General features: G+C 39.6%; 1 protein-coding gene and 1 non-coding gene across 2 annotated transcripts; one reads left to right on the top strand and one right to left on the bottom strand.

Annotated features, from left to right (window-relative positions):
* Positions 1–257: 257 nt before the first annotated feature.
* On the top strand, positions 258–12,718 carry LOC124503210 (zinc finger protein OZF-like). Its single transcript, XM_047068086.1, has 3 exons — positions 258–297; positions 9,206–9,295; positions 11,067–12,718. Exons 1-3 carry the CDS (start codon positions 264–266, stop codon positions 12,314–12,316), a joined length of 1,374 nt encoding a protein of 457 aa, XP_046924042.1. The 5' UTR covers positions 258–263; the 3' UTR covers positions 12,317–12,718.
* LOC124505526 (U6 spliceosomal RNA) lies at positions 6,910–7,016 on the bottom strand. The gene has a single exon (XR_006960673.1). It is a non-coding gene; the product is annotated as a U6 spliceosomal RNA (small nuclear RNA).
* Positions 12,719–13,654: the final 936 nt, after the last annotated feature.

Below are 13,654 nucleotides of genomic sequence, written 5' to 3'. Positions count from 1 at the left end.
CCTAATAGGTGTTCTGCTTCTCCCACATAGTAAAACTGGCCTCATAGTATAAACATCTTTAATTTATTAAGATGGACTCTGCATGATTAAAACAGCAGTGACTCCTGGTACATGCTTTACACATCACCTAGCATTTTTCACTTTAGATTGAACAGGAATGTCCTGTACAGAGATTTGTGTCATTCAAGGATGTGACTGTGGACTTCACTTGGGAGGAGTGGCAGCAGCTGGATTCTGCTCAAAGAAACCTGTACAGGGATGTGATGCTGGAGAACTATAGCAACCTTGTCTCAGTGGGTAAGTGTCATAGACTCTGAGTCTAAAGTTCTTTCTTGGCCAGCAAGAAAGCAGAGACAGGATTAAAATATGAGAGATGGCTAATGTCCGGGAAAAGACAAGAGCCCCAAATAAGGGACCTTGCTCCATATGTATTAAGATCAGAAGGCTTACAAATGTGATGGGCATGCATGAAGAGACAATCTGTGAACATTAACTCATGGGCATGAGGGAAAGGGGGTTTTGAAGATATACGGTGTTTGGGGGTTTGGCTCAATATAAAACAAAATCCTGGCACCAGGCAGATGGGCAGATGGTTGTTAACAGCAGACAGGAGGCGCTGTGTCTGTTTATCTTAACTAGCCCAGGGGATAAGACAGATAGAGCACCTCAGGATTAACAAGGCACCTTTCTTTTGTTAATCAGCTCCCTTCTGGGCAGCATCACCTGCAGCACAGCAGTCTATAGCCCTATTTACCTGTTTACCTAATTTGGTCCTTCCTGTGAAAGCAGCTTTCTGCCATAGTACTAAATTGGGGGTGCTTTTTCCCTGAATACCTAATCTTGCTTACCTCATATACCTTTGTATAGGGGGTTTTTGCCCCCCTTTCTATTCTGGGGGCATTTGCCCCCCCCCCCGCCCCCTGCTTTATTCTGGGGGCCTAATCTTGTTTACCCAAACTTGGGTGTGAGCATCCCATGGCTTTGTAATTCTTTATGCCTTGTTAGCTGATCAGTACAGGCTCAGGGAATTCCTAAGCTTATTCCTCACAGGTAAGGACATCACTCAGAGGGTACTAGGAACTAATTACCTATTGCTATGTAACAATCACTTCAAAATTTAGTAGCTTAAAACAAACAATTTTTACTAACAATTTCTGTAGGTCAGGAATTTGGAAGGGCTTAGCTGGGTGGTTCTGGCATGTGGTCCCCTATGGTTGTAATCAGATATTAGCAGGGACTGCAGTCATCTGAAGGCTTGACTGACAGAGTAGGATCCATTTCTTTTCTTTACTTTTTTTTTTAAGAAGTTGCAATTTATTTATTTTTAATAAAAAAATTGTTTATGTTTATTTATTTATTTTTTTAAATATGAAATTTATTGTCAAATTGGTTTCCATATAACACCCAGTGCTCATCCCAAAAGGTGCCCTCCTCAATGCCCATCACCCACCCTCCCTCCCTTCCACCCCCCATCAACTCTCAGTTTGTTCTCAGTTTTCAAGAGTCTCTTATGTTTTGGCTCCCTCCCTCTCTCACCTTTTTTTTTTTTTTTTTTATGCCTTCCCCTCCCTCATGGTCTTCTGTTAAGTTTCTCAGAATCCACATAAGAGTGAAAACATACGGTATCTGTCTTTCTCTGTATGACGTATTTCACTTAGCATAACACTCTCCAGTTCCATCCACGTTGCTACAAAGGGCCACATTTCATTCTTTCTCGTTGCCACGAAGTACTCCATTGTGTATATAAACCACAATTTCTTTATCCATTCATCAGTTGATGGACATTTAGGCTCTTTCCATAATTTGGCTATTATTGAAAGTGCTGCTATAAAAATTGGGGGTACAAGTGCCCCTACGCATCAGCACTCCTGTATCCCTTGGGCAAATTCCTAGCAGTGCTATTGTTGGGTCATAGGGTAGATCTATTTTTAATTTTTTGAGGAACCTCCACACTTTTCCGGAGCGGCTGCACCAGTTTGCATTCCCACCAACAGTGCAAGAGGGTTCCCATTTCTCCACATCCTCTCCAGCATCTATAGTCTCCTGATTTGTTCATTTTGGCCACTCTGACTGGCGTGAGGTGATATATCAGTGTGGTTTTGATTTGTATTTCCCTGACGAGGAGCGAAGTTGAGCATCTTTTCATGTGCCTGTTGGCCATCCGGATGTCTTCTTTAGAGAAGTGTCTATTCATGTTTTCTGCCCATTTCTTCACTGGATTGTTTGTTTTTCAGGTGTGGAGTTTGATGAGCTCTTTATAGATTTTGGATACTAGCCCTTTGTCTGATATGTCATTTGCAAATATCTTTTCCCATTCCGTTGGTCGCCTTTAGTTTTGTTGATTGTTTCCTTTTCAGTGCAGAAGCTTTTTGTCTTCATGAGGTCCCAATAGTTCATTTTTGCTTTTAATTCCCTTGCCTTTGGGGATGTGTCAAGTAAGAAATTGCTGCGGCTGAGGTCAGAGAGGTCTTTTCCTGCTTTCTGCTCTAGGGTTTTGATGGTTTCCTGTCTCACATTCAGGTCCTTTATCCATTTCGAGTTTATTTTTGTGAATGGTGTAAGAGAGTGGTCTAGTTCATCCTTCTGCATGTTGCTGTCCAGTTCTCCCAGCACCATTTGTTAAAGAGACTGTCTTTTTTCCATTGGATATTCTTTCCTGCTTTGTCAAAGATTAGTTAGCCATACTTTTGTGGGTCTAATTCTGGGGTTTCTATTCTATTCCATTGGTCTATGTGTCTGTTTTTGTGCCAGTACCATGCTGTCTTGATGATTACAGCTTTGTAGTAGAGGCTAAAGTCTGGGATTGTGATGCCTCCCACTTTGGTCTTCTTCACTACCACTTTGGCTATTCGGGGTCTTTTGTGGTTCCATACAAATTTTAGGATTGCTTGTTCTAGCTTCGAGAAGAATGCTGGTGCAATTTTGATTGGGATTGCATTGAATGTGTATGTAGATTGCTTTGGGTAGTATTGACATTTTAACAATATTTATTCTTCCAATCTATGAGCATGGAATGTTTTTCCATTTCTTTATATCTTCTTCAATTTCCTTCATAAGCTTTCTATAGTTTTCAGCATACAGATCTTTTACATCTTTGGTTAGGTTTATTCCTAGGTATTTTATGCTTCTTGGTGAAATTGTGAATGGGATCAGTTTCTGTATTTGTCTTTCTGTTGCTTCATTATTAGTGTATAAAAATGCAGCTGATTTCTGTACATTGATTTTGTATCCTGCGACTTTGCTGAATTCATGTATCAGTTCTAGCAGACTTTTGGTGGAGTCTATTGGGTTTTGCATGTATAAGATCATGTCATCTGCAAAAGCGAAAGCTTGACTTTCTTTGCCAGTTTTGATGCCTTGATTTCCTTTTGTTGTCTGATTGCTGATGCTAGCACTTCCAACACTGTTAAACAACAGCGGTGAGAGTGGACATCCCTGTCGTGTTCCTGATCTCAGGTGGAAAACTCTCAGTTTTTCCCCATTGACGATGATATTAGCTGTGGGATTTTCATAAATGGCTTTTATGATGTTTAAGTATGTTCCTTCTATCCCGACTTTCTCAAGGGTTTTTATTAAGAAAGGATGCTGAATTTTGTCAAATGCTTTTTCTGCATCGATTGACAAGATCACATGGCTCTTATCTTTTCTTTTATTAATGGGCTGTATCACATTGATTGATTTGTGAATGTTGAAGCAGCCCTGCATCCCAGGAATGAATCCCATTTGATCATGGTGAATAGTTCTTATTATATGCTGTTGAATTCGATTTGTTAGTGTCTTATTGAGAATTTTTGCATCCATATTCATGAGAGATATTGGCCTGTGGTTCTCTTTTTTTGCTGGGTCTCTGTCTGGTTTAGGAATCAAAGTAATTCTGGCTTCATAGAATGAGTCTGGAAGTTTTCCTTCCCTTTCTATTTTTTGGAACAGCTTGAGAAGGATAGGTATTATCTCTGCTTTAAATGTCTGGTGGAACTCCCCTGGGAAGCCATCTGGTCTTGGACTCTTATTTGTTGGGAGATTTTTGATTCAATTTCTTTGCTGGTTATGGGTCTGTTCAAGTTTTCTATTTCTTCCTGTTTGAGTTTTGGAAGCGTGTGGGTGCTTAGGAATTTGTCCATTTCTTCCAGGTTGTCCAGTTTGTTGGCATATAGTTTTTCATAGTATTCCCTGATAATTGCTTGTGTTTCTGAGGGATTGGTTGTAATAATTCCATTTTCATTCATGATTTTATATATTTGTGTCATCTCCCTTTTTTTTTGAGAAGGCTGGCTAGAGGTTTGTCAATTTTGTTTATTTTTTCAAAAAAACCAACTCTTGGTTTCATTGATCTGCTCTACAATTTTTTAAAATTCTATATTGTTTATTTCTGCTCGGATCTTTATTGTTTCTCTTCTTCTGCTGGGTTTAGGCTGCCTTTGCTGTTCTGCTTCTATTTCCTTTAGGTGTGCTGTTAGATTTTGTATTTGGGATTTTTCTTGTTTCTTGAGATAGGCCTGGATGGCAATGTATTTTCCTCTCAGGACTGCTTTTGCTGCATCCCAAAGCATTTGGATTGTTGTATTTTCATTTTTATTTGTTCCCATATATTTTTAAATTTCTTCTCTAATTGCCTGGTTGACCCATTCATTCTTTAGTAGGGTGTTCTTTAACCTCCATGCTTTTGGAGGTTTTCCAGACTTTTTCCTGTGGTTGATTTTAAGTTTCATAGCATTGTGGTCTGAAAGTGTGCATGGTATGATCTCAATTTTTTTATACTTATTAAGGGCTGTTCTGTGACACAGTATGTGATCTTGGAGAATGTTCCATGTGCACTCGAGAAGAAAGTATATTCTGTTGCTTTGGGATGCAGAGTTCTAAATATATCTGTCAAGTCCATCTGATCCAATGTATCATTCAGGGCCCTTGTTTCTTTAGTGATCCTGTATCTAGATGATCTATCCATTGTTGTAAGTGGAGTATTAAACTCCCCTGCAATTACCACATTCTTATCAATAAGGTTGCTTATGTTTGTGATTGTTTTATGTATTTTGGGTCTTCCGTATTCGGTGCATAGACATTTATAATTGTTAGCTCTTCCTGATGGATAGACCCTGTAGTTATTATATAATGCCCTTCTTCATCTCTTGTTACAGCCTTTAATTTAAAGTCTAGTTTGTCTGATGTAAGTATGGCTACTCCAGCTTTCTTTTGACTTCCAGTAGCATGATAGATAGTTCTCCATCCCCTCACTTTCAATCTGTAGGTGTCCTCAGGTCTAAAATGAGTCTCTGGTAGACAGCAAATAGATGGGTCTTGTTTTTTTATCCATTCTGATACCCTATGTCTTTTGGTTGCAGCATTTAGTCCATTTACATTCAATGTTATTATTGAAAGATACAGGTTTAGAGTCACTGTGATGTCTGTAGGTATCATGCTTGTAGTGATGTCTCTGGTACTCTGTGGTCCTTGCAACATTTCACTCACAGAATCCCCCTTAAGATCTCTTATAGGGCTGGTTTAGTGGTGATGAATTCCTTCCGGTTTTTTTTGTTTGGGAAGACCTTTATCTCTCCTATTCTGAATGATAGACTTGCTGGATAAAGAATTCTTGGCTGCATATTTTTTCTGTTCATCACATTGAAGATTTCCTGCCATTCCTTTCTGGCCTGCCAAGTTTCAGTAGATAAGTCTGCCACTAGTCTTATCGGTCTCCCTTTATATGTTAGGGCACGTTTATCCCTCGCTGCTTTCAGAATTTTTTCTTTATCCTTGTATTTTGCCAGTTTCACTATGATATGTCGTGCAGAAGATCGATACAAGGCACGTCTGAAGGGAGTTCTCTGTGCCTCTTGGATTTCAATGCCTTTTTCCTTCCCCAGATCAGGGTAGTTATCAGCTATGATTTGTTCAAGTACACCTTCAGACTCTCTCTCTCAGTCTTCCTCCTCTGGAATTCCTATTATACGGATATTGTTCTGTTTGATTGCATCACTTAGTTCTCTAATTCTTCCCTCATACTCCTGGATTTTTTTATCTCTCTTTTTCTCAGCTTCCTCTTTTTCCAGACCTGATGTCTGTCCCCAGCCCACCGCTGGGGCCACAGTCAGACTGGTGTGTACCTTATCTTCCCCTCTCCCAGGGGCAGGACTCACTGTGGAGTGGTGTGGCCCCTGTCTGGGCTACTTTCACAATGCCAGGCTTGTGGTGCTGCTTTGATGGGATCTGATATATTAGCCGGGGTGGATCTGCAGAGTGCACAGGGGTGGGAGGGGTAGGCTTAGCTCGCTTTGCCATTGGTGGTCCCCTGTGGGAGGGGCCCTGCAGCACCAGGAGGAAGGCAGACCTATTGGAGGGATGGATCCACAGAAGCACAGCCTTGGGTGTTTGCGCGGTGCAAGCAAGTTCAGTGACGGGAACTGGTTCCCTTTGGGATTTCGGCTGGGGGACGGGAGAGGGAGATGGCACTGGCCAGTGCCTATGTTCCCTGCCAAGCTGAGCTCTGTCTTCCAGGGCTCGACACCGGTGTCCTCTCGCCCTCCCACTCTCCAAGCAGAGCTGTTGACTTATAACATTCCTGATGTTAAGTCCCGCTGGCTGTCAGAACTCATGCAGTCCGGCCCCTCCGCTTTTGCAAGTCAGACTCGGGGGCTCTGCCTTGCTGGGCGGGCTGCCCCTCCACCGCCCGGCTCCCTCCCACCAGTCCATGTAGCATGCACTGCCTCTCCGCCCTTCCTACCCTCTTCCATGGGCCTCTTGTCTACACTTGGCTCCAGAGAGTCCATTCTGCTAGTCTTATGGCTGTTTTCTGGGTTATTTAGGCAGAGATGAGTGGAATCTAAGTGATCAGCAGGACGCGGTGAGCTCAGCATCCTCCTACGCTGTCATCTTCCCCTTTCTACTATGTTTGTTCATTTTTTTTTATTATTTTTTTTTATGGAATGCTTCACGAATTTGCATGTCATCCTTGCGCAGAGGCCATGCTAATCTTCTCTGTATCGTTCCAATTTTAGTATATGTGCTATCGAAGCGAGCACTATGTTTGTTTATTTTTTTTATTTTTTTAAAAATTTTTTTTTAACGTTTATTTATTTTTGAGACAGAGAGAGACAGAGCATGAATGGGGGAGGGTCAGAGAGAGGGGGACACAGAATCTGAAACAGGCTCCAGGCTCTGAGCTGTCAGCACAGAGCCTGACGCGGGGCTCGAACTCACGGACCACAAGATCATGACCTGAGCCGAAGTCGGCCGCCCAACTGACTGAGCCACCCAGGCGCCCCTGTTTGTTTATTTTTAAAGGAGAGTGCAAGTGAGGCAGGGGCATAGAAAAGGGGACAGAGAGAGGGGGACATCAGGCTCACGCTGACAGCAGTGGGCCTGATGTGGGGCTCGAACTTGCGAACAGCAAGATCATGACCTGAGCTAAAGTCAAATGCTCAACCAATGGAGCCACCAGGGCGCCCCTGTAGGATCCAGTTTCTGAGATAACTCACTCACATGGCTGTTGACAGGAGCCTTTAGTTCCTTGCTGTCCATTGGCAAGAGATCTCAATTTCTCACCATGTGCACCCATTTTTATGACATGGCAAACTTCCCCCAGATAGAGTGAGCTGAGAGAAAGCCAGGAGGAAGTCACAGTGCCTTTTATGACCAGGTCTCTGAAATCACATACCATCACCTCTACCTTCTTGTGTTTATTAGAAATGAGTTACTAAGTCCAGCCCATGTTTAAGGGGAGGAGAGAATCTCTTGAAGGGAAGAGTGCCAAAGAACTTATGAACATATTAAAACCACCAGAGTACCCAATTGCCTGCCTTTCCTTTCTTATTTACTGAAAACTGCTGGGTCTCTGAATATTTAATGAGCTTCATTTCAAGCCTTAAAGGTCTAAAGAATATTAATTTTGAGTACCAAATATTCCAGTGGACTTGGATGAAAAGGAAATGGGTGATGCATCCTGCTCATTCTTTGGAGGTTAAAGATGATGGGCTGTGCCTACATTCCTAGTTTTTATAAGATTAGTTGACATAGAACATATATAGTAAATAGCCCGAATCTTAAATGTACAGATTGATGCATTTTTTCCCTATGTTATTTAAACACTGCCCAGATCAATGTATAAAACATTTCAGGCACCCTAGCAAGCTCCCATGGACCCCTTGCCATTTATCTCCTCAACTTGTGATAACAACTTGTGGCTTTTATCACCATAGATTAGTTTTGTCTGTTCTTGAACTTCATCTAAGTGTAACCACACAGTATATAAGTTTTTATTGTCTGGCATCTTTCTTTTTTTTTTTTTTAATTTTTTAATGTTTATTTTTTATTTGTTTTTGAGAGAGAGAAAGAGAGAACATGCACCAGTGGGGGGAGGCAGAGAGAGAGGGAGACACAGAATCTGAAGCAGGTTCCAGGCTCTGAGCTATGAGCACAGAGCCTGATGCAGGGCTTGAACATACAGACTGTGAGATCATGACCTGAGCTGAAGTTGGATGCTTAACCGACTGAGCCACCCAGGCGCCCCTGGCATCTTTGTTTAACATAGTATCTGTGAAATTCATCCATGTTGTTGCAATTGACAGTAGCTTGTTTCTCCTTACTGTTTCATCATACTCCGTTCAGTGAGTTTAGAGTAATTCATCAAGGTATCCATTCTACTGTTGGTAGTCATCTGGCTTGTTTCAGATTTGGGCCATTGAATAAAGCTGTATGGACATTCTTATATACACCTTCTAGTGGAAATAAACATTCTATTTCTATTGGGTATATATACAGGAGTGGAGTTTCTGAATCATGGCACATGTATATTTAGCTTTAGATGATACCACCAGGCAGTTTTCCATAGAGGTTATACCAGTTTATTTCCTACTAGCATTATGGCAGCTCCATCAACATTTGGTAATGTTGGCATTTTTTTAAAGTTTATTTATTTGTTTTGAATGAGACAGAGCGCAAGTGGGGTAGGGGCAGAGAGAAGGAGAATTCCAAGCAGGCTGCAAACAGTCAACATAGAGCCTGATGCCAGGCTCGAGAACTCAGGTAACTGTGAGATCGTGACCTGAGCCAAAATCAAGAGTCAGACGTTTAACTGACTAAGCCATCCCGACACCCTGGTAATGTTAGTCTTTTTAATTTTGGCTATTCTAGTGCATATGTAGTGGGCTTGAGTTCTAGGATGGTTGGATGTCCACTAATGCCCAAGTTCTATATCCTTTCCCATAAACAGGGTATCAGTATCTGAAGTCAGATGTAGTCTTATTGAAGCAAGGAGAACCATGGATGGAGGGGGGAGAAATCTCAAATTGGGCCTATCCAGGTAAGTGAGAACCTGGTATATGGGAAACAGGGATGTAAGATTAGTATTGATTAGTGAGACATTTATCTTTGAAATATTTTTTAGGAAATCATTCTTTTAAGGCCATAGAGGTCTCAAAATGGCCGAAGACTGTTGGTGTGAGATAGTCAAATACCTAAATAACACTTCTACATATCAAACACCCACGCAATCCATTTTCTTTGCTTAACTTTTAGAGAGAGAGGTAACCCCCTTATCTGTTCTTTCTGTCTTATTTATGCCCATATCATTTAGGACATTCTTAATTAGTTAACCTCTCTTTGGCTAACATCTACAGCACCCTATTCTTCCAAAATGGGCTTATACTCTTCCCGTTACACATTTACCCAGACTTAGATATGCCCTCTATCAAAGTAACTTACCAAATGATATTCATATCCTTTTTAATTACCTTGTTTTATTCATCTTCCGTTTAGCGTCATATGTCTTGATATTATAACGTCCTGTTTTGTGTTTTTTCAGTTTTCAGATACTCCAGTAATATAAATATTCTTCCTTTGTCAGTCTTATTTTTCTACTTTCTTTGTGACCATTTTCACTTGATTCTTTATGTCATTTTTATTATCTTGGTTGTTTTCCTATCTTTTTTCAGTGCTTCTTATTAAATTCTTCTTACCTCCCTGCCCACACCTTATAATTTAATCTTTCATTTTCCCCCTGAGTTTAACCAATTCTTTTTCATCTTTCCATTTTTTGTTTGTTTGCTTCTTTGTTTTTTTAAATAAGTTCTGCTTCATAGTGGTTTTCCAGGTCCTCAGATGCTTGTTTGAATATATTCTGTTTGGAGTTCAGACAATATTTTCTTCTGGTTCATGGCTAGTTATTTTTGTGTTTTGCAGGGGACAGTTTCCTCTCAATATCTGCACAAATTTATTTCCTGATTTTCTGTAGTAGTTCTCTATGGACTGTACTTTTATTCTGTTCATTTTATTACATCACAGTGTTTTGGTAAGATTTCTAAATTTTATGGAGTTCTTTTCTGTTAGTATAGTAGGTCTTTTCCCCTCCTTCTTTTATTTTGGGATTGGAAAAGAGTTTTGGCTTTTCTGGTTTTGTGGTTTTCATTGTCTTCCAGGACCCATATTTTCCTTTTCTTTCTTTCCTCATTACCACCACCCAGTTATGAGCAGGTATGTCTTCCTTGTTTTTTGCCTTCTTTCTCCCTCTGAAACTGTCTGTTTTTCTACCTCAGAACCGCCCCCTTTAAATAGACCCTATCTTATTCCATGCATTTTTATGTCATCTGCCTCTTTAAGATGCATATATGTGGAAATCCCTATCCTGTAGTTGTGCTCTAATATGCTTGGTTACTTATAAAATACTTGTAACTGTTTTTATGTTTAGTGTGGATTTAATTTTTCTGCTGGTCACTTCCACTCATTCTCAGTCCCCTTTGCTAGCATCCTTCCTTTGTCTTTCCTGAAATGATTTTTGGATCTGCCTCTGTTCTTCACCGAGCCTTGTGGTGCATTGGGGCTGGTGCCATGTGGGACTGTGACACTGAGTTCATCAACTCTTCTTTTTCCATTGCATCTTGCTAACTTTTTTTTATGCCTGTTTATTCTTCTATCTTTGAATTTTAAGCTTACCTTTATTTCAAAACTGACTGTACTCATTATCAGATTTCTATCTATTTCTATTAAAACAAAGAATGTTATTTTTTATTTTTGTGTTTTGTATTCTTCAAAGCTCAGGAGTGAAGTAAGATCACTTACACTTGGGCTTTTTTCAGACTTTGAAACTGGAATGAAAGAATTAACAACACAGAAGAGCATTTCTGAAGAAGTGGTACTCCATAACATGATTGTATACTCAACCTTTGGAGACTGGAAACTTGAAGATGAGATAAATCACCAGGAAAACCAGGACAATTTTTTGAACCAAGTTGCATTCATTAACAATAAGCCCCTGACTGAGGAGATAGATTGTGAATGTAACAATGCACTGGGGAAAGGAATTCATCTGAACAGAACATCTAGTGAACACAACAGAGCCTTCATGCAAAAGCCACACCTTTTTGCACAGCCAAAAATTCTAACCAGTGAGAAATTATATAAATGTGTTCAGTGTGGGAAAGCCTTCAGTGGAAAGTCGGGACTTATTGTACATCAGAGAATTCATACTGGAGAGAAACCATACAAATGTAATGAATGTGAAAAAGCCTTTATTCAGAAGTCACAACTCACTGTACATCAGAGAACTCATACAGGAGAGAAACCCTATGAATGTAATGAATGTGGGAAAGCATTCATCCAGAAGTCAAACCTCATTATTCATCAGAGGATTCACACAGGGGAAAAACCATATGAATGCAATGAATGTGGGAAAGCTTTCATCAAGAAATCAACACTTAGTGTTCATCAAAGAGCTCATACTGGGGAGAAACCATATGAATGTAGTGACTGTGGGAAAGCCTTCATCTGGCAGTCACAGCTCACTGTACATCAGAGAATTCATACTGGGGAGAAACCCCATGGATGTAATGAATGTGGAAAAGCCTTCAACAGGAAGTCAGAACTAAGTGTACATCACAGAATTCACACTGGGGAGAAACCCTTTGAGTGTAATGAATGTAAAAAAGCCTTCATTCAAAAGTCAGATCTCATTGTACATCAGAGAACTCACACTGGGGACAAAAGGTATCAATGCAACGATTGTGGGAAAGCCTTCATCCGGAGCTCACAGTTCATTGAACATCAGAGAATTCATACTGGGGAGAAACCCTATGAATGCAGTGAATGCAGAAAAGCTTTTATCCAGAAATCACAACTCATTGTGCATCAAAGAATCCATACTGGGATGAAGCCATATGAATGCATTGAGTGTGGAAAAGCCTTTAGTAAGAAGTCACACCTCACTGTGCATCATAGAATACATACTGGAGAAAAACCCTATGAATGTAGTAATTGTAGAAAAGCTTTCAGCAAGAAATCTACTCTCATTGTTCATCAGAGAATTCATATTGAACACAAATACTTTTAATGGAATGAGAAAACTTTGATTCAGCGATCAAAGTTTCATCACACATCATAGAATTCATTAAGCCTAAAAATTCTATGAATGTACTAAACTTGAGAAGCCTTCAACAATAGCTCCCAAACTATTAAGCACCAAAAATAAATACCAAGAAGCAACTTTGAGAAATCATGTTTCCAAAAAAAAATTACATTGGACATCTTGGTTCAGGCCTAATACTAAAAGTTTTTTTTAAGTATGATAGAAAAATCTCAACCATATGCGATTGACTTGTTCACTGTGTAGTACAAATTTTTTAAATGAGTGAGTATAGTTGGCATTTGAGCAACATGGGTTAGGGGCACCATTGCCCTATGCACTTGAAAATTCATGTGTAACTTAACTCTCCAAAAACTTAACTAATAAATAGCCTCCTACTATTGACTGGAAGCCTTACTGGTAACATAACCATTGATTAACACGTTTTTATATTATATGTATTATATATTGTATTCTTACAATTAAGCAAGCTATAAAAAAGAAAATGATATTAAGAAAGTCATAAGGGGGTATCTATGGGGCTCAGTCAGTGGAGCATGTGACTCTTAATCTTGGGGTTGTGAGTTCGAGTCCCACATTAGATGTAGAGATTATTTAAAAATCTTTTTAAAAAGTCATAAGGAAGAGAAAATACATTTATAGTATTGTACTGTATTTATAAAAAAAATCCAAGGACCCTCATAGTTCAAACCTGTATTGTTGAAGGGCCACCTTCAAATTGATTAATCAGGACAACGAAGTGACAACTATATGTGATTATCCTACAAATCATGTAGGAATGGCGTTCATAACCCAAATTATCTGTCATTTGGAAGTGGCTATGGATATTCATGCCTGCTTTACTTTCCACACTAAATGACACCATTTTCCCCACATCTTAAAAAATGTAAAAGGATACATTGTAACTAAATTACAACTAGCTCTTCCCCCCACTCTTTCTTGATGTGTATAGAATTACGAGAAGATGAAACCAGTGTATTTATAAAGACATCAAAAGTTTGGTGTCTTTGATACTTTTATACTTTTGAAAATATTGCTTGATGTAAAGCATTCAGAAGTAAGAAATACATCAAACAACAGACAAAGCAAGTAGTGGATGTAGACAATGTTGGCATACTCAACATATGACATATGACAAAAATTGTTCTACACAAAGGAATTCCTCCTGTTCATAGCCCTTTTTCAGCTCATGGTATTTACATGCATACTCTTATGCATATCTTGAGATCTTTATATCCTTGTGATTATCAGAAGTGAATTTTTTAAAAGCCTTCTAGATTGGATATTTCTACCACACTTTCTGCT

This window comes from Lynx rufus, unplaced genomic scaffold (genome assembly GCF_022079265.1).
Source record: "Lynx rufus isolate CCGP_SWC_20201006 ecotype Redwood Valley unplaced genomic scaffold, mLynRuf1.p SCAF_10, whole genome shotgun sequence".
Lineage (NCBI taxonomy): Eukaryota > Metazoa > Chordata > Mammalia > Carnivora > Felidae > Lynx > Lynx rufus.
The sequence above is the reverse complement of the archived record's forward strand: the minus strand, read 5'-3'. Positions and strand labels throughout refer to the sequence as shown.